This window comes from Thalassophryne amazonica, chromosome 2, assembly GCF_902500255.1.
Source record: "Thalassophryne amazonica chromosome 2, fThaAma1.1, whole genome shotgun sequence".
Taxonomy (NCBI): Eukaryota; Metazoa; Chordata; class Actinopteri; order Batrachoidiformes; family Batrachoididae; genus Thalassophryne; species Thalassophryne amazonica.
This window is the reverse complement of record NC_047104.1, coordinates 91593729-91619608: the sequence shown is the minus strand read 5'-3', so window position 1 is coordinate 91619608 and position 25880 is coordinate 91593729. Positions and strand designations below refer to the sequence as shown.

The 25880-nt window shown below is 39.7% G+C and overlaps 2 protein-coding genes across 3 annotated transcripts in view; one reads left to right on the top strand and one right to left on the bottom strand.

Moving 5' to 3' along the window:
- Positions 1 to 12515, top strand: part of mthfsd (methenyltetrahydrofolate synthetase domain containing) — a 30377-nt gene extending 17862 nt beyond the window's left edge. For both annotated transcript variants that reach the window (XM_034189111.1, XM_034189120.1), the window contains exon 8: positions 11784 to 12515. In XM_034189111.1, coding sequence (XP_034045002.1) covers positions 11784 to 12407 — 624 coding nt within the window. In that variant the 3' untranslated portion in view covers positions 12408 to 12515. The remainder of the gene's footprint in view (positions 1 to 11783) is intronic.
- A 423-nt stretch (positions 12516 to 12938) lies between these two features.
- On the bottom strand, positions 12939 to 18948 carry foxf1 (forkhead box F1). The gene is made up of 2 exons (XM_034189130.1): positions 17724 to 18948; positions 12939 to 16635 (listed from the first exon to the last, which is right to left on the bottom strand). Exons 1-2 carry the CDS (start codon positions 18700 to 18702, stop codon positions 16472 to 16474), a joined length of 1143 nt encoding a protein of 380 aa, XP_034045021.1. The 5' UTR covers positions 18703 to 18948; the 3' UTR covers positions 12939 to 16471.
- Between the last annotated feature and the right edge of the window lie 6932 nt (positions 18949 to 25880).

Sequence of the window (25880 nt, the reverse complement as noted above, 5' to 3'; positions counted from 1 at the left end):
ATCTGTTAGCTGTTTAATCTGCGTAGTTAGATTGATCTAGTTATCTAGATTACGATTTGTTTCCCAGTGTAATCTTTACGTGCCTTAACTAAAGCACTCCTTCTGCTGAATCACCTCTAAATTATTTACACATTATTCACTTTGCGTGTTTTTAGGAATCCGCTAGCTTAGCGTAGCTACTAGCTCTTAGCCGATTTAGCATGGCGGCTTCTCCTGTCTCTCCCGCACTTTTCTGCTCTGGGTGTGAAATGTTTAGTTATTCCTCGGCCTCCTTTAGCAGTAACGGTACTTGTAATAAGTGTAGCTTATTCGTAGCTTTGGAGGCCAGGCTGGGCGAATTGGAGACTCGGCTCCGCACCGTGGAAAATTCTACAGCTAGCCAGGCCCCTGTAGTCGGTGCGGACCAAGGTAGCTTAGCCGCCGTTAGTTCCCCCCTGGCAGATCCCGAGCAGCCGGGAAAGCAGGCCGACTGGGTGACTGTGAGGAGGAAGCGTAGCCCTAAAACAGCCCTAGACAGAAGCGTAAAAGAGAGCTTTAAATCAGAAGTGTCTGACTCCGTGGTATAACTCACAAACTCGTAGCTTAAAGCAGATAACCCGTAAGTTGGAGAGGAAATGGCGTCTCACTAATTTAGAAGATCTTCACTTAGCCTGGAAAAAGAGTTTGTTGCTCTATAAGAAAGCCCTTCGTGAAGCTAGGACATCTTTCTACTCATCACTAATTGAAGAAAATAAGAACAACCCCAGGTTTCTTTTCAGCACTGTAGCCAGGCTGACAAAGAGTCAGAGCTCTATTGAGCTGAGTATTCCATTAACTTTAACTAGTAATGACTTCATGACTTTCTTTGCTAACAAAATTTTAACTATTAGAAAAAAAATTACTCATAACCATCCCAAAGACATATCGTTATCTTTGGCTGCTTTCAGTGATGCCGGTATTTGGTTAGACTCTTTCTCTCCGATTGTTCTGTCTGAGTTATTTTCATTAGTTACTTCATCCAAACCATCAACATGTTTATTAGACCCCATTCCTACCAGGCTGCTCAAGGAAGCCCTACCATTATTTAATGCTTTGATCTTAAATATGATCAATCTATCTTTGTTAGTTGGCTATGTACCACAGGCTTTTAAGGTGGCAGTAATTAAACCATTACTTAAAAAGCCATCACTTGACCCAGCTATCTTAGCTAATTACAGGCCAATCTCCAACCTTCCTTTTCTCTCAAAAATTCTTGAAAGGGTAGTTGTAAAACAGCTAACTGATCATCTGCAGAGGAATGGTCTATTTGAAGAGTTTCAGTCAGGTTTTAGAATTCATCATAGTACAGAAACAGCATTAGTGAAGGTTACAAATGATCTTCTTATGGCCTCGGACAGTGGACTCATCTCTGTGCTTGTTCTGTTAGACCTCAGTGCTGCTTTTGATACTGTTGACCATAAAATTTTATTAAAGAGATTAGAGCATGCCATAGGTATTAAAGGCACTGCGCTGCGGTGGTTTGAATCATATTTGTCTAATAGATTACAATTTGTTCATGTAAATGGGGAATCTTCTTCACAGACTAAAGTTAATTATGGAGTTCCACAAGGTTCTGTGCTAGGACCAATTTTATTCACTTTATATATGCTTCCCTTAGGCAGTATTATTAGACGGTATTGCTTAAATTTTCATTGTTACGCAGATGATACCCAGCTTTATCTATCCATGAAGCCAGAGGACACACACCAATTAGCTAAACTGCAGGATTGTCTTACAGACAAAGACGTGGATGACCTCTAATTTCCTGCTTTTAAACTCAGATAAAACTGAAGTTATTGTACTTGGCCCCACAAATCTTAGAAACATGGTGTCTAACCAGATCCTTACTCTGGATGGCATTACCCTGACCTCTAGTAATACTGTGAGAAATCTTGGAGTCAATTTTGATCAGGATATGTCATTCAAAGCGCATATTAAACAAATATGTAGGACTGCTTTTTTGCATTTACGCAATATCTCTAAAATCAGAAAGGTCTTGTCTCAGAGTGATGCTGAAAAACTAATTCATGCATTTATTTCCTCTAGGCTGGACTATTGTAATTCATTATCAGGTTGTCCTAAAAGTTCCCTAAAAAGCCTTCAGTTAATTCAAAATGCTGCAGCTAGAGTACTGACAGGGACTAGAAGGAGAGAGCATATCTCACCCATATTGGCCTCTCTTCATTGGCTTCCTGTTAATTCTAGAATAGAATTTAAAATTCTTCTTCTTACTTAGAAGGTTTTGAATAATCAGGTCCCATCTTATCTTAGGGACCTCGTAGTACCATATCACCCCAATAGAGCGCTTCGCTCTGACTGCAGGCTTACTTGTAGTTCCTAGGGTTTGTAAGAGTAGAATGGGAGGCAGAGCCTTCAGCTTTCAGGCTCCTCTCCTGTGGAACCAGCTCCCAATTCAGATCAGGGAGACAGACACCCTCTCTACTTTTAAGATTAGGCTTAAAACTTTCCTTTTTGCTAAAGCTTATAGTTAGGGCTGGATCAGGTGACCCTGAACCATCCCTTAGTTATGCTGCTATAGACGTAGACTGCTGGGGGGGTTCCCATGATGCACTGTTTCTTTCTCTTTTTGCTCTGCATTTAATCATTAGTGATTGATCTCTGCTCCCCTCCACAGCATGTCTTTTTCCTGGTTCTCTCCCTCAGCCCCAACCAGTCCCAGCAGAAGACTGCCCCTCCCTGAGCCTGGTTCTGCTGGAGGTTTCTTCCTGTTAAAAGGGAGTTTTTCCTTCCCACTGTAGCCAAGTGCTTGCTCACAGGGGGTCGTTTTGACCGTTGGGGTTTTACATAATTATTGTATGGCCTTGCCTTACAATATAAAGCGCCTTGGGGCAACTGTTTGTTGTGATTTGGCGCTATATAAAGAAATTGATTGATTGATTGATTGAAATTGATTGATTGATTTGCAAAATTCAATAATGAATTCAAAAGTAGTGTACTGCACACTTTGTTTTAAAAGTACTGCTATAGGCACAAAAGTGTAATAACTATTGATTTGCAAACAGTGGCTATTTGTACATAACCATATTAATAATTCCCAGTTCTATTCGTACATAGTGCGGCCGCTGTAGGGGTTATGGTTAGCATTAGTGGCCGTGGTTAACACACTGTAGGAATCTGTTATCAATAGTAAATACATGCAGTAGTACATAGCCGCATGATCATGTAATCTATATTGAACGATGAGAGAGATGCTACATACCAATAGAATTTCACTATATGAATATGGCTATGTACAAATAGCAACTTCCTAAACAAATAAGGCACTTACCATGCAATGTCTGGTGGAGAGCAACATTTGGTGCACGTTGTACCGCCATTGCTTTTGTTGTGTGCTCCTTTTCATACGACTTGTGTATTCATCTTGTGATAGTGCAACTTGAGAGAGGCTGATCCTAAGAACGTTCCTCAGACTGACACCAAAACATCAAATCTAGGCTTGCATTTCAGATGTACTTTCTGGCAAATTGTAGGTGAATCTTCAGGCCTTCTTTTTAAGAAAATCCTGCATGATGAAGATGTATAAGTGCGGATACAAAATGCAAAACATGCACTATGCACAATTTCTTCAATCACAGCCAGTGAAGCCTATAACTTCTTCTGGGTGTCTTGGTGGCTTTCCTCACTCTTCTCCTTCTTGCACAGTCACTCAGTTTTTGAGAACTGTCTACTCCACACAGATTTACCATAGAGTGCTATACTGTTTGCATTTCTTCATAATTGATGTAAATAAAGTCCAAGACATATTCAATGACTTGGAAATGTTCATGTATCCATCCCCTGACTTGTCTGAAGAAAACTGGCAATAATAAAGGATTATTAACTAAGCGCGAGGAAAATATCAGACCGAAGTGTAAAAAAACGCAGAGGTCTGATATCCCCATACAGGCCGAACAAGCAAGGTTAATTTATTATATGGCTACTATATATTTAAACACGCAAATTTATGTTATCGTCTGAATATGAAATCTGCTGCTCGTAGTCAGACCTGTTCGCTTCACCTCTGTGAAGAACTTGCTAATGGTAACCTTTCAGTCTGTGTGTTTTTTCCAATGTTGTTTAGATATTTATGGAGTATGTTCATGTCCGACTTGGTTTTTCTAATCGTGTTTTTAGCTTTCTGATTTGTAAGTAATGTGATACGTGTTCTGGACCGATTGTCATGGTAACCGGTTTAGAACAGAAATCAGCCAATCGGAGCGTGCGTAGCATCGCAGCCATATAATAAAACAGATTTCAAGGTATACCAAAGCGTTCCATGACGTATGCAACCAATCATCTTAGTTTTTATATTTTTAATTAATTTATATCACGTTGTACAGATTTGCTTTGTTTGAGTTTAAGGAAGATAATTTTAGAAATTTTTATTTTTAGTATTCCTTGTATTGGAAATGGCATAAAAAATTAAATGTGTGACATACCAAGTGTTTGAATACTTTTGGAGGGCACAGTATGTATATGTGATTTCCTACTTTTTTAAAATTAAATTTGCACAAATCTAAAACAAATTATGGAATTTCATTATGGGATATTTTGTTTAAAAAAATGAATTTAATCTATTTTGGATTAAGGCTGTAAAATAAAAAATGTGGGAAGTGCTGTGAATACTTTGCAGGTGTACTGTGTGACTGCTGGGATAATAGGCTCCAGCCCCCGTGACCCTTAATTGGACTAAGGTGATGTAGAAAATGGATGGTTGGATGATCTTTTGCAACTTTTTTGTGTGATATTCTACTGACCAGTACACTTAGAAAGAAATTATTATTGAATAAAAAGAGATCTGTCTATCTATCGGTCTGTCTATATATATAGATAGATAGATATATAGATAGATAGATAGATATATAGTGAGGAAAATAAGTATTTGAACACCCTGCGATTTTGCAAGTTCTCCCACTTAAAAATCATGGAGGGGTCTGAAATTTTCATCTTAGGTGCATGTCCACAGTGAGAGACATAATCTAAAAAAAAAAAAAAAAAATTCCGGAAATCACAATGTATTATTATTTTTTTTTAATAATTTATTTGTATGTTACTGCTGCAAATAAGTATTTGAACACCTGTGAAAATCAATGTTAATATCTGGTATAGTAGCCTTTGTTTACAAATAGAGAGGTCAAACGTTTCCTGTAGTTTTTCACCAGGTTTTCACACACTGCAGCAGGGATTTTGGTCCACTCCTCCATACAGATCTTCTCTAGATCTTTCAGGTTTGGAATTTCAGCTCCCTCCAAAGATTTTCTATTGAGTTCAGGTCTGGAGACTGGCCAAGCCACTCCAGGACCTTGAAATGCTTCTTATGGAGCCCCTCCTTAGTTGCCCTAGCTGTGTGTTTGGAGTCATTGTCATGCTGGAAGACCCAGCCATGACCAATCTTCAGTGCTCTTACTGAGGGAAGGAGGTTGTTTGCCAAAATCTCACAATACATGACCCCATCCATCCTCCCTTCAATATGGTGCAGTCGTCCTGTCCCCTTTGTAGAAGAGCACCCCCAGAGTATGATGTTTCCACCCCCATGCTTCACGGTTGGGATGGTTTTCTTGGGGTTGTTCTCATCCTCTAAACCTAAGCCTTAAGATTAGGCTTAAAACTTTCCTTTTTGCTAAAGCTTATAGTTAGGGCTGGATCGGGTGACCCTGAACCATCCCTTAGTTATGCTGCTATAGATTTAGACTGCTGGGGGGTTCCCATGATGCACTGAGTGTTTCTTTCTCTTTTTGCTCTGTATGCACCACTCTGCATTTAATCATTAGTGATTGATCTCTGCTCCCCTCCACAACATGTCTCTTTCCTGGTTCTCTCCCTCAGCCCCAAGCAGTCCCAGCAGAAGACTGCCCCTCCCTGAGCCTGGTTCTGCTGGAGGTTTCTTCCTGTTAAAAGGGAGTTTTTCCTTCCCACTGTCGCCAAGTGCTTGCTCACAGGGGGTCGTTTTGACCATTGGGGTTTTTACGTAATTATTGTATGGCCTTGCCTTACAATATAAAGCGTCTTGGGGCAACTATTTGTTGTGATTTGGCGCTATATAAATAAAATTGATTGAATTGATTGATTAAACATGGTAAGTGGAGTTGATTCCAAAAAGCTCTATTCTGGTCTCATCTGACCACATGACCTTCTCCCATGCCTCCTCTGGATCATCCAGATGGTCACTGGTGAACTTCAGACGGGCCTGGACATGTGCTAGCTTGAGCAGGGGGACCTTGCTCCCCTGCAGGATTTTAAACCGCGACAGCATCATGTGTTACTAATGTAATCTTTGTGACTGTGGTCCCAGCTCTCTTCAGGTCATTGACCAGGTCCTCCTGTGTAGTTCTGAGCTTTCTCAGAATCATCCTTACCCCACAAACTGAGATCTTGCATGGAATCCCAGACCGAGGGAGATTGACAGTCATCTTGGGGAGATGATGGTCTAGTGGTTAAGGTGTTGGGCTTGAGACCAGAAGATCCTGGGTTCAAATCCCAGCCTGACTAGAAAATCACTAAGGGCCCTTGGGCAAGGCCTTTAATCCCCTATTGCTCCCGGTGTGTAGTGAGCGCCTTGTATGGCAGCACCCTGACATCGGGGTGAATGTGAGGCATAATTGTAAAGCGCTATATAAATACAGTCCATTTACCATTTATATTGTTTCTTCCACTTTCTAATAAATAACAGTTGTTGTCTTCTACCAAACTGTTTTCCTGTTGTCCTGTAGTCCATCCCAGCCTTGTGCAGGTCTACAGTTTTGTCCCTGGTGTCCTTAGACAGCTGTTTGGTCTTGGCTATGGTGGACAGGTTGGAGTGTGATTGATTGTGTGAACAGGTGTCTTTTATACAGGTAACAAGTTCAAACAGGTGCAATTAATACAGGTAAAGAATGTAGAATAAGAGGGCTTCTTAAAGAAAAATGAACAGGTCTGTGTGAGCCAGAATTCTTGCTGATTGGCAGGTGTTCAAATACTTATTTGCAGAAGTAACATACAAACAAATTATAAAAAAAAAAAAAAATCATACATTGTGATTTCCGGATGTTTTTTTTTTTGTTTTTTTTTAGGTTGTCTCTCACAGTGGACCTGCACCTAAGATGAAAATTTCAGACCCCTCCATGATTTCTAAGTGGGAGACCTTGCAAACCGGAGGGTGTTCAAATACTTATTTTCCTCACTGTATGTGTGTGTGTATATATATATATATCACATTTACTGTTGGAACTGTTTTTTGTGTTGACATGCTAATGGGGTGCACCAAACACTAATTTTATTATTACTCTGGGATGCCTAAAACTTTTGCACTGCACTATAAATGTATGAATACATCTGAACTCAGCATCAGCTTCTTCTTTTATGGATAATTAAGTTCAAACAGCTTAAGTCATTCAGGTGTTACCAATTAAAACAGATTTTTAAGTTGGTTCTTTTTTCTGTGTGAGTTTAGTTGTGCAGCATTCAGAAACAAGAAAACCAGACTTCTTGAAATCAGACAGCAGTCATGTTTTTGTTTTTCTTCAGTCACTGAAATGGTGTCTAAATGTTGCCATTCTATTTTTCATCTCCATTACTTTTAGTCCAGACATTGAATCTCAAGTAAAATGTGTTAATTACTTAATGTTGCCGGTATGATGTCAAAACAAGTGCCTATATTTAATTTTTCTGTATTTTTACGGTGTAGCACTCAAGTCACCAGGTTTATTCTCTAGAGGGATGCAGCAGCAGTGACGTGGCTCAGGCATCCGGAACACTTCCCTTGTGCAGGCGATGTACAATACATAATCTGTTAGCACAGTCGCGTAAATGAAAATCAACATGCACTGCACCCAGTAGATTTAAGGCCGAAGATCTCATTCAAGCTCAATGTTGAGCACATTTTAGGGTGATTCTTTAACTACGGGCACTATTGGCCTTGTAAATGTAATTTCCACCACACCATTGCCTTACAATATAAAGCGCCTTGGGGCAACTGTTTGTTGTGATTTGGCGCTATATACATGTGCTCTGATGTCACTGTTTATCTCCATAGAAACTACCCAAACAATCTTTCATACAAACTCTGTAAAGGGACAATAGTGTTGTGGTGGAAATTACGGCAATGGTGTTGGACAACTACATTTTGTTTAAAAAAAAAAATCACAACAGTTGTATGACATTGAATACCCCAATTATGTTTTGATTATTTTACTGATATTTTATTCAGAGATATTTTAAAACATTAGAAAAAAACGTTTCTTTACCATTCATTTTTATCATTGAAGATCAAAAGTCTGGGTGTGGGACAAGCACAAAACGGCAATATTTGCATATAATGATGCTGAAAAAAGGTGAAAAAGTCATCATAGACTACTAGAACAAATTTCTTAACACACTTTCATTGTAAAGATAACTATAAAAGTGTGAAATTTCCCCTTTTTTCTGTTTTTCATACAATATGATCAAAGGACATAAGTGCCCGTAGTCTAAGAATCACCCTTTAATGCTAACTATGACCACCAGAGGACTGAGTCGCTGAACATTTTGGATGTGATATTATGAAAAAATACTTTTAGCTAGTACAGTGAGACTGTCTTTATATTGCAAGGACATACTATTGCTCTGCAGAATATGATACACAAGGGCTCAAGACTGATTCCACACATTTCTTTTACCTGCTATTTGACTTAAGATTTTATACAGCTCAGATTTTGATTTTCAGCAAATTGCATCTGAGGCCAGTTTATCTCAACATTTATTTGTGCTAATGACATAAATGCTCCAGAATGTTCTGTCTGCTGTCAGGCAGCAGTGAGACTGTGAAACGTGTGTAAGATGGCTAACTTTATGTACTGTCCAGAAGATGATGAATTTTAGATTGAAATGCTGCTGAGGGAAAGTTTCCTCTTTTTCTCAGTCAGGGGTCATATTTTTTCATAGTGCAGCGTTGATGCATGTTCATGACGGTAAAAGAATTTATCTTAAATAACAGTGTGCGTTGGAAATAATGATAGCAGCACTCCGCATGCATTTATTCTTAAATATTATCTTGAACATCCACATTCCATGTAATTTCCTTTAATTAGCAAGAAAGGTTCATAATGCCATCAGCCAGTTGTTTGAGACTATTTTGCATGTAGTAACAGTCTTGGCAGAATTGTTCCAAATTTTTTCAAGCCATTTCCATAAATGGTGGCATGAAAAATGTAATCATTGTCACATTCCATTGTGCAGAGGGGGTAGGTCAGTGGGATAAGAAGTTGGGTTGCCAGTCTGTAGAACTGTCTGATTCCCAGTCACGCTACCTCTTTGTCCTTGGACAAGACATTTGTTTGCATTGTCCCAGTCCACTGAGCTGTAAATGGGTAGCAGACCTTACCTGGGGAAGTAACCTGCAATAGACTGGCATTTCATCTGGGGGAGTTGTTCATGCTCACCCGCTTTGCCCTTCAGAATTTGGGGATAAGCAGTGGCACCAGTACATCTCAGGGCCTACACAGGACTTACAGCTCTGTGTCATTGCCAGCGCTCACTCTGAACGTACTCAGCTGCATGGTATTTGTTTGATACAAATTAGCGGCAACATGCAATACAGTGTATATTTTGTAATATTAAAATGATTAGGATTCATTAATAATAGCACATGTTTTATTCTTCATTGGCTACAGAAGAAGGAAAAACATTCAGTGAAATATCATGAGCCTGTTGATTCTTTTTATTTTATGGATATTAGCAGAATTCACCTCCATTCACTCTTTTTAATGAAGAGGGTATTAAATGGGACATTGTTGTAGTGAGTGTTGACTGGGTCTTTGCTTCCACCTGCTGGACAATACTGAAATAAATAAAAAAAAAATCAGGATTGTCTTTCTTTTCCATGGTGTAGAAGGGAAGTAACATTTAAAATGAACACTAAACTGAAAGCAGTTAGTTCAATCATAATTTCCCTAAAAATCAGAATATAAATACTTTGCATTTTACAGTGATTTAATTGGATTGTGACAGTAATTTTTTTTTTTTTATAGGTTATAATATAGAGAATTTGTTGTGATGGCACAGGCACATTTTGATCACATTCAGTCAACACAAACGTGTTTAAGAGATTGTGATGTGTTATGTAATGGACTGTCCTTTTTTCTTTTCATTTTTGTATTTACTGTGCATGCCCCCCTCCCCCCCTCCAAAAAAAAATTAAATAAAATAAGTTCATGCATATAAAGTAAGATATCACTTATAAAGTCCACCCCGTTTTGTTTGAACATTTTTGGACTGCTGTGGAGCTCTCTTTTTTTTTTTTTTTTCTTCATTTTCCAGGCCACAGGTTTTTGCTGCAGTTCACTTCCTGCACACCAGGATGGCACATCTTTGTACAACTTTCATGAAAACACATGTGAAGTTAATGTAGACTGTACAGAATGTGTTGACAAAATGTGCTTAGTCATGACTGCAGAATATTTAGGCCCTGTTCTTTGTGATTCCCTGTATCACTCACTCACTCACTCCCTCCTATTAAGGGTTACGGGGATTCTAGCGCCTATCCCATCAGTCACAGGGTGTGAGGCAGGGTACACCCTGGACAGGACGCCAGTCTGTTGCAGGGCCACATATTCACAGACAAAAACATTCACACCTGCACACACACCTACGGACAATTTTTAAAGTTTCTGATCCATCTGACCTGCATCGCTTTGGATGTGGGCGGCAACCCATGTAGACACGAGAACATGCAAACTCCACACAAAGGCCACAGGTGGGAATCAATCCCATGACCTTCTTGCTGAGGCAACAGTGCTAACCACTAAGTCACCGTGCTGCTTACTCTGTAACAGATTAAAAAAAAAAATTCCATTGAACTCATCTGTTCTGCTTCTGCCCTTCGTGATGCAACACCAGCTGTACATGGAGAAAGAGGCAGGTGTGACCTTGAAACAGCAAATGTCAGTTTTGGATACAGAAAAACACACAAATCATTTTTGGAGGGAAATAGTGGATCATACATGTTGTTTTTCAAAAGAGAAGGCAAGGGAGCATGAATTCCCATTGTCAAAGAAGCAAAAACATGATGCAGTGTAAAATTGTGACTGACAACAGCAGTCTGCAGCCACACCACTAGAGGATGCTAAATTTACACAGTGTAACTTTAACACATTTCTGCCTTGACTGAAGCATGCACTCGGAGTGTCCGACTTAAAGCTGCCTTTATTACTTTTGCTTTTCATCTTGTTTCTTCTGTAATAATACATTTAAAAAAATTAGTCTAATGATTAAATGTGTTTCTGACATGGAGATTATTTTTCATTTAATAATTAATGGCGGGACGTTCAGTGTCGAGAGGTTTTGTGTGTAACCTCCGGGTTCCTTAAGACATGTACCTTAAGTAAACAAGACTCAGTGACCTGACAGGCAGGAAGGCCATGTCTGATCATCAAAGACTGCTCTGCCCGGCCGGCTTGGCTCTGGCGGGGCAGAGGAACGACAGGTCAAACAGGCCAGAGTAAAAACAATAGCCCCGTATATCCTTTACAGGACTGGTCACCATCAAAGGCTGCCAAGGCACTTACAGGCTTGACACATCAAGACGGCGCTCTTTATTTTTAACTGCTTGGGAAATGAAGTGTCCTGCTGTTTTTTTTTTTTGTTTTTTTTTTAAAGCATGATGGAATAATGCCAGTTAATTTGTCATCTTTAACTCTGTAATGAATTTAAGTTGCCCACAGGCCTGCTGTGCTGGCTCTGAGCAGGGTCATCTGTTTGCTGTGTTCCCCGACTCTGTTCTGCCTGAGTGACATCTAGTTTTGTGTCTGCAGCTGGACTCCACCAAGTTGAAGAAGATCCCCATCTTGAAGAAGCTGCGTGCGGCAGAGGAACAGGCTGGAAAGAATGTTACATTAGGAGACTTACCTGCTATGGTGGAGCTCAGTTTGCAAACCGGTCAAACTCAGACACACGCCAGGCGGTCACAGAACACACAGTGGGGTGCTGAGAGGGAATCCAGGGTGGTGGAGTCGGAACAGAAAGCCAAGAAACACCCAGCTAGTCTGAAGAGAGGACAGGGGGCAACCGGGAAGAACGGTGTGAGCACCCCAGAGGACAGAGGCAGTGAGGTCACGACCTCTGTTTACCTCGGTGGAATCCCTGTCGGGCTGCGTGTCAGTGACCTGAAAGCCGCCCTTCGAGAGAGGGAGGCGGCACCGATGAGGCTCACCTGGCAGGGCGCTCAGCACAGAGCCTTCCTGGAGTACTGCGACCGTCTGGCTGCAGAGCGCGCTCTGGAGGCCCTGCAGGGTCTCTGTGTGAAAGGCCACAATCTGCAGGCGGAGCTGGCCAGGAGCCGGTGGGGTGCCAAGAGGTCCCAGCTCGCTGATGTTGGACGGTCAGCACCTCCAAAATCTACAACGGCACGTTCAGGTACTCAAGGTGAGGCAGACTGAGCAGCAGTGTCAAATACTGCAGCGTGAGCATCGTGGCTTTCTGTGCAAGCTTCTTATTCAACATGAACTATGAATAAAATATGCAACACGTAAATTTCACAGCATGAAGCAAATGAAAGTGGTGTTTTCTCCTCCTATGTGTTCGGATGCGTGTGGCTTAATTCGGACTGTCATGTGTGTTTTAGTTTCTTTGAGCAGTCCTTAAAAATACCTGTAGAAGCTACAAGAGGTCAAAATTTTATTAATGGTCCTGATTAATTCTGCCAAAGAGGTAATTGTTTACATTTGTGTATTTGTTTGTGACCAGTAAGTATTTTGCATAAAGTAAAATGGTGCAAATGAGGGATATATATTTTTTTTTTCTTTTTTTTTTTTTTTTTTTTTTTTTTTTGTAGGTAGTGCCATCACATGGCTATTTATAAAATTGTGTGTTTTCCACATAACATCTTAATGGCAGTTAGAAGCTTGTACAAGTCACATCCATTTTCACCTGGAAACAACTTTTTTCACCATTCTGTATTTTATTTACTCATGTCGTAAACAACATATTTACAAGAAGCTGAAAATGTCTGTTTAGTTGATATTCTGAACCATGTTGCACAATGTATTCATGCAACATACAAGGCGTAGTATGTGATAAAATGTCTTAAAATTCACACGCTTTTAAATGGTCTAAAAATGCCCATGTAGAATTTTCTCTTTTGAATTCATAGTAAAAAAAAAAAAAAAAAAAGATGGCAGGAAAAGCAGGAGAGATGTGTAACTAAGCTAGCCTGTGCAGGAACTCAAACTGGAGATGCCGTGGTGCACGGTCAGTGTCTATTCTGAACAGACATTGTGCTAAACCTCAGTAAAATGCTGTTGAATCACCTTTAATTACTCAAATTACATGCAAAATGAATCAATGTTTTTTTTTTTAATTTCCAGGCGTATTTTGAAATAACACTTATAATTTCAGCACTGATATATGAACATTTATTAAAAAAAAAAAAAAAACTGCATTCTGGCTGTGAAATCACTTTAATAAATGACAGTTTTCCTTTCAGGATGCCTAAATTTCATATGTTCATTTGTTTAATACAAACATTTTACCGGACTAGGTTTTTTATTATTATTTGTAATATCTTTGTATAAAAAAGCAAACATGCATCTTAATGCGCGTGTGTTATGTAGCATTCTGTTTTGGTTTGAAATGTCAAAATGAGCCAACTAATGCAAATTTCTACAACTTCAAAATAGCACAAATTGACCTGTAGATGTAACAACACTTGTACAATCTGATTTTGGGTTCTGAGGCTTCATATTGGTTCTTTAATCAAAGGCCAGTTTTTTAATCCACTGTGGCTCTGCTTTCAAGTCCAGCTTGTTCTAGAAGGGGACTGTGATCACTGGAAGTGATTTTATTTGTGGTGCTGCTTCCCTCCTACAGATATGCTCAGAGTTTATGAAGGTACACCACATGCATGCATGTATGTTCTACTCCACACTTCATATTCGACTTAAAGCATCTCTTTCTGTGTTTTGCAGTTACCTGGTAACTGATCACGCTCACATCAGTGTGTCCTGTTTTTAGTGAAGCTACGGCTATGTGCAAAAGCACACACACGCTGCGTGTCTGTCTGCGCGCAGCAGGCCTCTGGCTTTTTATGGACTACGGCAGAGAACAGCTGCGTAGCGTCGGCCTGCTGAGCCTCAGCAAATGTCATCAGGTTGCTAATGTGAGGTGCTGCTGCACGGTGTGCTCATTTCACTGGGGTTCAGCCAGTGGCCATGTTGTGAGACGGTTACATGCAAGAACAAAATGCTACACATGCATGCACAAAAGCACCAATTGTGTGGCTTGATGTAGTAAAACATCCCAGATTACGTTCAGAGCATAGCAAACTTGCTTTCAATACCGCATGAGGTGTACATTCATGTGATCGCCTTGGTGTCAACAACTATGTATTTATGTTAGTGAAATAGCTTAAGGATCTCAAATCAGATTTTGAACAAACTTGGCAGGAACATTGGGCTTACCGATAGGAAGAAATTATTTGGTTTGATTTAGGATCGGAATATGGTCAAGGAGAGCAGCCAAGGTCTAATTTTCTGCCCCATGCCACTATATAATAAAATGCCTAATTTTACAGAAATTTGATTTTTCTGGCCGCTTCTTTTTCTGCCCAGTGTCACCAGAACAGATCCATTACAGATTATGTTGATTTGGCACAAATTTAATCAGATGCCCTTTATGATGCAACTCCAGCTGTACGTGGAGAAAGAGGCAGATGTGACCTTGAAACGGCAACCTTCAGGTTTGGATACAAGCAGACTAACCACTTGTGCCACTGTGCCACACTAATTTATATTTTAAAAATTAGTTCAGATATTTTATTGTTGGCCAACCAGCCCATGTGACATTTTTTTTTCTACAACTAGTAATTGTGAATTTTGCAGAAGACCACATGGAAACGGTTGTAATAGTGGAGTTGTTGCAGTTATAAGTCTAACTGTACATTTGTGCTTCTCTAATTGCACTTAAGAATGAACAGATGCTTGTTGGATGAAAACTAAATGCTCACATATAAATGCGTTAACAAAAAACCCGATGTTTCTATAGATGATCCCTCAAACCTGCACACACTCCACAACAGCACAGATAAGTTTAGAGCAAGATTATTATTTTGTAGTTTTTAGTTTAACCTGAGAGAATTTGGCAAAATGCATTTTGGTGGGGGAAAAAAAAAAAAGTAAATTCACCACCATAAAGGTCTAACAAAATGAGTTAAATGTTGCATGTAGAAGGCACGCTGCAAATGGACTTTCTCATTTATTTTAGTTTGACATCAGCAAGTGGTTTCATTCAGAATCAGATATTTTCTCCCTGTTTCAAATACCAAGGAATAAAAGACAATGATTGAGCAAACTGACTTTTAACACCAGTTAAGTTTTAAAATTTGTGATGTGGAACTTATTTCTGCTTAACGAACATATCAGAGTAAATCTGTCCACATTTTATTAACAAACCTTTCCAAAGCAATTCTAGATATTTTTGTCAGAATGAAACTGAAATATATGAATAATGTGTATGGGAATAAATAAATATTTTTAAGATATTGCTGGTATTTGCTTTGTGGCCTGTTTGCTTGGTATGGGGACGTAAAATACTGGAATTGTGGTGCAGATGCAGACACCCATATGTCTTGATTTAAGCTTAAACAGTTGTTTAATTTCTTGCAAATGATTGTTTTTAATAATATAGTACTCATAAACACCCTGACTAATTTTCCTAACATATATAAGTACAGTGCTGAAAGTAATGATCTATACCTAAGACAAATGACATAACAGTGCTTACATTATATCCTCAAGGTTCATTCATGAAACAAATATGCGTTCTGACAAATATTGCCAATAAAGCTTGGCTGATTTGCCGAAAATTAAAAATATGTAGGTCTACAGAATAAATAAAGTTGCGCTTATAGGCTATTCAAAAAGTGCCTTCATTGTTTTTTTTTCTTTCTTGTTTCTTTTTTTTTATACACAGGTTGTTTTTTATTCTAAATAATTGTTCATTTGGAAAAAATAACGCTGGTATGTGAGCCCCCCCAGAACAAAAAAGTCTAATTTATCAAATTAAAAAGTAGAAATGATTGTGCATTAACTGCACAACAATAACAATATTAACAGTATATGTGAAGTCATCCGCTCTGCAGGACTGTAAGTACCAAACAGCAGCAGGGCCTCAGGCTTTACCCCGCTGGTCCAAGGTCAACTTTTTTATTTCATTTTTTAATTATATATATTATTATTATTATCATATGATTGTGATGAGCCTGTCCCCGAGTCTTTACGGCGTTGTGACACAGTTTACACAAGTAGTCCGGTCTACTTTGTTCGACCGTGGTCTTTGGTTGGACCTGCGGTGACGCACGTTCCGTGTCAGTGGTTTTATTTCAGTCCACTCTGCTGCAGACCTTCCTCAAATTCTGCAGACCTTCCTCATATTCTGCAGGCTCGTTCTCGAGTCTGCAAACTGTCCTCGTATGTGTCCACATGTGCGCACACTGTGCATGGTGGCATCACATGACGCACGGCTTGATGTCCTGGTAGGAGACCTGTTGGTGGTGGTAGTAGGAGCCGCTGCTCGGTGAGTGCATCGCTGAGGACGTCATGGCGTTGAAGGAGAAGACAAACTCCTTTCGGTCACACATGCTGGGAGACTGGGAATGATACCGAGGAATACCTGCAAAGAAGGAAAGAATTAAGCACTTGCAATATCAATAAATAATAGGGCAACTTTATTTTTTGATGTTTTCAGTTCAAATACAATAATGAATAGTTGTGTTCTATATATTATATACTTTTTATCCAGTTTTATGTTGATGCATTTGCACCATTAAAAGCAGGAATATATTCACATGTAGCTTTTATGGAACCATGCAATACAGATTAACAATAATAATGTATATTTATTGTATGTTACGATCACATATTTTATGCACTTAGTGTACTTTGTGTAATGTTAATTTAAATGTTTTTTTGTTTTTGTTTTTAACATTGCCATCTTTAAAACCTTCCGGGGGCAACGGATTAGAATTAAGATTTTATTAACTTTGACTCATTTGCATGTTTTTATGTTAACTGATGGGTATAAATAAATGGTATAAAAATACAACAACTTGGACAACTAAATGTTCTTGGTTTGAATCTGTTATGAATGTCTTCAAGATTATTTATTATTTAACCTAAACTCTTGCGTTGGCTGAAAGCTGAGTTCCAAGTTTTGTTTAAATAGTATATAAGTAATGTTTTGTATCCCTCATAGGCCTGCAATCCATTTCATGAGCGCGATAAAGCTTGTGAAAGAGGAGGCGGTCTTCCAGGCCTAATTGACAGTGGCTTTCTGGCACGCCAGTCCCGGAGGACTCAGGACCCCGAGGCAACACAGGCCGACCCCAACAGATTGGCACAGCAATACAAACGGCCACTTTTGGACAGTTAGTGAGGAAATTGTGCTCCTTAGAACCACAGACTCTTACGTTTTATCGAGATTTTGATTTAATTTAGACAAAGTTAAAAATGTGATAAACTGCCCTCGCCATCAACAACCATAAATCATTCCCCTTTCATTTATTAAATTAAATAACTACAGATCAAACACAATTACATAGTAGCTGCTCAATATTTATATTTGACAGAATTTGACATAACATGTCGTGTGGCTCAACAGTGCGCACACCCGTGCGTAATTTTCCCTCGTTGCGCCTGTAGTTGTTTCAATAAATGAGCTACATTTTATGGCAGTGGATTGGAGTTTTTCACCGAGCCTACCTTGTAAATCTGTGGTGCTGTGCCCGTTCTGGTGTAGGTACGGCTGCTCCAGAGAATGCGTTGGCAAACTGGGCTGCAGCGGGTTGGCGCCGGGATTACAAGGAGACAGCGGCTGCTGCTTAATATATGAAGCTCCGTTATTTAGTGAAGCCGACGGAGCCGGAGCCCAGGCCGACGCCGAGCTCGAGTAGACGGGGTGAGGCTCCATTACTCCCCCGCTGGTGAGCAGAGGGGAGGCGGAGTTGTCGTGGTGGGGATAATCACTCACAGTGGATCCAGTACAACTCCCCATGTAGGAATGTCCACTGTTGGTCGATAAGTGTGACATGGAGTGTCCGGACAGCCCCATCCCCTCCATGTTACCAGCCAAGTGTCCGTTCATCATCCCAATCCCGCTGCCGTCCAGAGACAAACTGTTGGGCGGACAGGAGAGGCCCCCGCCGCCGCCCTGGAAGTTGTAGGACTCGGGGATGTGGTTGAATCCCAAACCGTTCATCATGCTGTACATAGGCTTCAGCGCCTGGCACTTGCGCCTGAAACCTCTGGGTCTCCTTCTGAAGGAGCCTTCTTCGAACATAAACTCGCTGGCCGGGTCGATAGTCCAGTAGTGGCCCTTCCCCGGCCGGCCGAGGCCCTTCGGCAGTTTAATGAAGCACTCGTTCAGGGACAAGTTGTGGCGCACGGAGTTCTTCCACCCCTGATACGAGCCTCTGAAAAACGGAAAACGGCTCTGCAGGAACTGGTAGATTTCGCTGAGCGTCAGGCGTTTGGTCGGAGAGCTCTGGATGGCCATGACTATCAGCGCGATGTAGGAATACGGCGGTTTCTCCGGACGGCGGATCCCTGCGTTTGTCTTCTTGGTTTTGGTGGTGGAGGAGGCGGTCTCCATCACCGTCTGTCCGTGCGGCTTCTCCGGAGCAGACATCGGGCTGCTCTGGGCGGGAGGCTGCGCTGGGGGCTGCTGCACCTCTGCTGTCATTAGTTAAACTTAAACACAGCGCTCCACTTTCTCCCAAAACACTACAAGTTACGCGTCAAAAGCCCCAAAACACTTCCTGTTACTATCTACTTAACGCACCGTTAAGAAGACCAATGCGATCTTTACCATGTAGTCCTGTTGCAAACTGAATCCCGTGTCCGAAATGGATTAAGGAACAGAACAGGAGTCGCTTTCCACTTCAGTTGGTGTGTTGTCGTGCGTCCGAGGAGCTCACTTTTTACTTATCTGTTGCCATCAGCGCACTGAAGCTGCGTGTCTTGGTTATCCTAATGTGGGGCCCGCCCAGTTCCCTCCTACTCCAGCGGTGGGCTGCAAGCGCGCACATCTGTACGTTCACTTTTCTGACAATTGTTTTTTTCCATTTGAATAAAATTTTATTCCAATATGGTGCATAATAAGAATTCATTCTTAGAGAATAATTAAAATAGAACATTTCCTTATGAATATACTGCCGGGTTTTAACGAAGTTTATTTTTTAAATTATTTTCTGACTTTTTCCTTTTTAATTTAACACAGTATTATTGGCATAGAAACTATACGCCTGCCGAGCACGCGCATTGGGCTCCCTGTCGTGCGCAATCGGATGGTAGGCGAGCCACCACGTCAAATAGATCCACTGTTATTAACCTTGTGAAATATTGCATAAAATATTTTCGTGCGTAAAAGTGGTCTAAAAGAAATTTTCCCTCATATTCAAAAGCAGGCTGTTGATTTCTCTAAAAGATAGACAGGAACATGGGCAGGATGTTTATACAGCAAAATGTAAACATTTTCCCTAGCCTTCTTTAAATAAAAAATCAAGCAAAAGCCCCCTTTAGATCGACTAATACTCAATCTGGTGCCATGCGTCCGTCTGCTCGCAGCGCCGTGTAGATGTTGGACGTTTTTCCACGCAGAAATATTGTTTGTTTAATGCAGCCTTGATATTTACGCAGAGACTCAGGAGCGCAGAGGTGGAAGCTCCGTGCTCGACTGTGAGCACAGACTCTCTAACCGGCTAACCGAGACTTGAGATCGACTCCTGGAGGCAATTTACGCACCGTGCCGGGAATGATCCGCGAATTAAAGTAAGTCACAGTGAATGCTTGGAGAAAAAACAAAAAAACAAACAAACAAACAAACAAACAAACAAAAAAAAAAACAACCGAAGAATATGACACGTTTGTTTTGTGTGACACGATGCGTTATAGAATAATAATCCAAAACGACTGCGACAGAAAGTGTCAGTTCAGATTAACACAAATTAAAATGCGAGTTGTAACTCAGTCAGAAGATGGTTTGCTTGTCTCGCTGGACAAACAGCTTCATTTATTTGGAGTTACTCCCTTTTTTAACAGCTGCGTGAGAGCTACTGAAAGACGATCAGTCCATAACATATAAAACTGTTGACAGTAGCTTGCTTATTGTTCCCTCGAGAGCCTGCAACGTTTAGCTCCGGTGTTTTGTCGAACCTGTCTTTTGATCGCGATCTTGACGCGCCAATTTTTGTTTTAATACATGTTTATGTGATGCATGTTAGTTTCGGCTTGATTTAATAAAAGACAGAAACAACTGTTAGGATAAAAATATATTTAATTTTCACACTTTAAGAAGATGCGTAAAACCACACAAACTGTGGCGACTTTTTCGCGTGTGCGTAAAGGTGACCCTTGCTGTTAAAATGTTTTTCACCAAAATAATGTGACAGGGCGACATTTGTGTGAGGAAATACAGACATATATCCTATAGCCAGAATTTTGGCATATATAGAGATGGGTAAACAATCCATCGACTTGATTTTTGTGCCACAAGTCCGTGTTGGTTTGCACGGAGACTTAACCCCTTGAATCAATGTGTTGTTTTAACCGTCGCTACTCAGCCACTCGCCTGGAGTGAGGGCTACACATTTATCAGCTATACCAGACCACCCAGCGCGCACCATGGGCATGCAGGCGCGCTCCCGTCCTCTCTCCACTCACTGCGTTTAATTACCGCTGATGACATCATCCCATTACGGCGCTTTCTTCTCACACAACTATTCTCCCCATGTCGTGTTATTTATAATATAGATTATTTTTCTTTTCTTTAATGTTTTGTTTTGTTTTTAGATGAGGTCCCTTCTAAAATTCTGTCCTTCGCGCGTAAACCACCAAATTTGTGAAATGATGACAACGCCATACCTCCTGTTGTGTGTCATTTTAAGTGTGGAAAACATATTTCTATAAAACCAAATGTAAAGATTTTTGTTGTTTTATGATCGTTTAAACACTTTCTGCTTTAAGCCACAAGGCTGCACTTTGAGGAAAGGCCATTAAAGTGTTAGTGGCAAATTATTTTTGTCATCCTAGGGTCATATATCTCCCTTTTGCTCCGAAGAAGTTATGCACTTTTCCATGACGTCCCGTCGTGAAATATTTGACAGCGTTTTGTCCTCCGGAATGCTCGACCACTTAGGTGGAGGTACGCCGCAGAGCGCACAGGCCTTCCGGATATTCTTGCAGAAACCAAATTTGGACCCATCAAGTTCACCACGCTGTCTTGTGCCATGCATCCACGCACACACGCACGTCACTCACTTGTCATCCTGCTGCCCCTTTGCTTTAGGCGTAATTGCCTTGAAAGACCTGAATCTTATGGTGACTAATTGGCTTAGGTTGTGGCAAACACACCTGGCGGATTGTAGATCCGAGATGCGCAGTAATGAGAGCGGAGAAAAAGTGTTTTGAGTGAATTTTGTTGTAAATGTAAAATTGTTGTCCCTGGTGACGGAAGCGTGCTGCAGAGGGTCACTGAGAGGCTGCAGGGACTTTGTTTGGACAGTGCGACAGGACCATACATCACCTGGACCAAAGTTCATCGGACTTGAACTTGAAATCAAGTTTTTTTTATGAAGTTACATTTCATTTTGATCTGACACACATGCGTACACACCCGGTGATTTAGACATCAACAATTCACAAACAAGATTTCATGTTTCTGATGCACCCGTTTGACGCCCTTTAAAACTTTATAAACTGATATATAAACTGAATAATCAAGCAGGAAGAATAAGAATTGAAATATTTTAGCTTTTAAAATGATCAAATGAAACGTAATTTAAAGTCTAATAAAATTTTAAAAATTGAAAAATCAAACATTGAAAGAAATCACTAATAGTATACATATTTTAAAATTGTGCCACAACACTGCAGTTTGATAACGTTTGGCCTAACGTTTGAAAAGAATCCTGTAATTATTTTTTTTGTGTGTGTGTTGCATAGCACTGAAGAACATGGTAACAATGTTTTAAAGGAACATTGCTCGTTTAAACATTAGGTTCACTGAAAAAAGAAAACTTGACTCAAAAATACCTTTTTGGTCAGAATGTTTTAAAATATCACATTTTTATGTTCCTAATTTAGAAATATAAGTCCACTGTGCTATTTGAAGACATTCTGATCATGTGCAAACCATGTACATATTTCAATAATGTAAATCCAACAATCTTTATTCCAGTGTGTATCTGCTTCAATTTGTGCTTTTTTGTATTGCAAGAATATTGAAAAAAAATGCAGTTTATTTTAAGCAACTTAAAAAAATACATTTTATATAGATAACATACAATATTGTTATATATTTTTAGTCTGTTTTTCTTCAAGCTTGAAATCTTAAAATGATTTAAAAACAATTCCAAAAACAAAATAAAAATCATCAATATTTGTGCTTCGCTATAAGGCGCATGCAATATTCATTTAAAATGTGCTTATTTTGTAGGCGATGCGCATGTAGATGCAGAATAAAGAATAAATATTTTGTAGTGATTAACTGAACAATGATTTTCATGTTAAATTGTGAACAATGATGAAACGTGCTGTTATAACTATTTACTGCTGTTTTAAGCAAACTGTTAAATAATTAAAAATACTTATTTGACCTTTTATTTTGAAATATGGCCAGCATGCCTGCATAGTAACCATTAAATAAAGGATATATTTTAATGAATAGCAATTGCGATTGTAAATAAATTCGATTTTTATTTGTCTCAGCTGCTTTCTTTTATTTTTATTTCATGTGAGCGTGCTCTGATTGACGCAGTATTGTCGCTTTAATTGGAAACTGCGTCCTGAGGAGGTGGCACACCCTCATCACTTTCCTTGCGCTGTAGGTGGCCGTGTATATTTTCCTTTAAGTGGTGTTTATGTGAACGAGAAAGGACGGGATTGCTAGCAGACCGCTGATTGCGCGTATTGGATCTGAAGCGCATTTGATGGGCGCCACCCTGCAGTAATCAGCTGCAGCACGAGTCACTTTTTAATTTTCTTCTCCTCGTCTCTCAGCGCTGCAGCGGCACCACGTGCACAACGTGACGACACAGCAAACATTCGATTCTGCACACACACACACACACACACACACACACACACACACACACACACACACACACACACACACACACACACACACACACACACACACACACACACACACACACACACTGTGCCGAAGTGTCATCGAGCAAGGCACCGCGACGCCGTCGAGCGAATTGTCTTAAAATCCTTGCAATTAAATACTATAAAACATTCAACTTTTGCGTCTGCGATCATCTTAAATCCGTCGCGTTAATCTGAATGCTCAAACATCTCTCATCAGACTGTGGAATGATTTAAAACACATCATAAAACACCTGTTTGAGCAGATTTGTATTCTTTATCTGTTGTTCTGTTCTGTGTTCTTTGTTGTTTTAATAAACTGGCCGATATATTCTCTTTCAAGTTTTTTTTTGTGCTCTCGTCACGAAATGATTCAGATTTTCGTAATGATTTTTTTAAACTAACTTTGACGACCCAAACCCTAACCTTAACCATAACCTAACCCTACTCCTTCCTCTAACCCTAAAGATAAATGCCCCGCCCCCAGACCCCCTCCCCATCACTTTTAATTTCGTGCAGCCGTCGAGGAATTTATTAGAATAAATCTATGCTCCCTTTTCGAAAATGTGGCAATTTCGTGACAATATCACAAACCAATAAATTCATGTGTATTTCGTGCTGCTGAATCACGACATGCCGTGAGACTGGGTTGATTTTGTCAGTATGAGGCATTTTATGAAGGTGATAATTTGTTGGTTTTATGCAGTACTCTTATTTTTATTTATTTATTATTTTTACTGTACAACGCTTTACTACTATAGGCTAAACTTAATTCTTAATTCAAAAGGAGATTAAATTAAGTCACACACTGCTAATAATCGATATCATAGTCCTGGAAAATGTGAATTACTGAAATGATTATATATTATTTTTATTATTATATATTATTTTATATTATTATTATATTATTTATTTATAATGAAGCACTAGTTTTCGCAGGGGCGGTGGATAAGTGGTTAGTGCGATTGGGTTTTGGAAGGTTCCTGGTTCAACCCCCAACCCTGCCAACATTTCTCTGTGGAGATATGTCAGGAAGGGCTACTGCGTAAAAGTTGTGCCAAATCAACGTGCAGGTCCACCTTGGATCTGCTGTGGCGACCTCAAGGGAGCAGCCGGAGGGACTTACAATTTCTTTTGTGTATATGAGTACCGAATTTGTACTATAAGGCATTTCTGCGACTTTTGCATTGTGAATCATGCAGCCTTTGATGCAAATTAATTATTTGTTTTTCTTGTATTTTTTTCTTAAAATTTCAGGGAGCGCCCAAATGAACAAGTATTTCTGTGGCTCCATTATTGTGTGGAATCTGAAATATATTACATTCAAAAGTAATTCCTATACTTGTTTTTCAAGAAATTATTTATTTCTAATGTTCTCACCTTTGCAGCTGAAATAAGAATGATGTCTTTTAGACAATCACCAAAGAATGAACGCATATGCAAAAATCCTCGTTGGTTTATTTTAATCATACACAATACCACATAATTTGACACGGAGGACAGCAGCTGGGAGGATTTGGTTGGGCCAGAGCTTTTCACAAATTCCAAACTGTCCAAATGTGGTTAGCACTTACCAGGAAAATATTCCATAATTTTAAATACCTGTTCGTAGCAAATCCAGTGAGCTGGCAGGCTATTCTGAGAGTGAAATGACACAAAATCTACAACAGCTTGCGGAGAGAAACTATTAAAACAACAATAAAATCAGCACCTTGTGTATATTTTTCAAGGTTAGACATGCAAACCAAGAGATAAAATAACTGATTGTGGGTTTGACAGTTTGACAGATATACACTGAAGATGGGGCTTTCGATGCCAACCTGTATTTTATATTTATGTTTTATTTAAAATAATATTCAATGACATTTTTGGTTGTTATGTTTTACAATAAAATGACTTAATTGTGATTTTGAGGAAAACTGAATATTAACATAATTGCAACTACGTTATAAAATGCTTAAAAACTACCCCCCCCCCCCAAAAAAAAAGACTAAAAAACAAAAAGAGGACAAAATATTACTTAAAGTAAGAAAAAATATCGAACAACAGAACAAAGGTATTTTGCTTGATAAGACTGAACAGTACATGCAAATATTGTGACAGGCAAAATTTGGGCACATTTTGCCTTTAATACCTTGTTAGTTTGCACAGTTTTTAATAACTAATTTATTTTTACATTTCAAACCTTTTGTCTGAATGCAGTGTTTCATGTCACAAAAACATTGTCATACAAAAGGGTATGCAGCTTCTTTTTACTGACTTAAATATACTTTAATTCATAGATTATGTTTTTAAAAAACATAATTAGGGAACATTTTGACCATCTATCTTTTATAAACCCAAAGCTGTGGTTTTTATAACATTCCAACAACATGCACAAATCATGCATAAGTGTTTAATTCTTAATTTATTATATGAAACCCTACAATATATGGTGTTATGTGCTATCACCACATTTAGCGCATATTCCAGCAGATAAATTTTTTGTACTACTTTCTTTTTAAAAAATTTGCTCTAAACAGCACAGAGCCTTTCTGTGAGACGCTTGCTTCCGTGCCGCTCTGCACTCAACTAGTGACATTGGGCCTGTTCCACACAGCCGGTGGGATCCTGTTTGGTGCCCCACCCTGCAGCCCTGCACACCTCCCAGGACCAGAGCATCATGGTCTGTCTCTGATGCTGGGGCAGACGTCAATAATAAGAGCTGAAGCAGAAACCACAGTGCAGAACACAAAAGAGAGAGGGAGGGCAGACGCAGGCCGCAGCCGG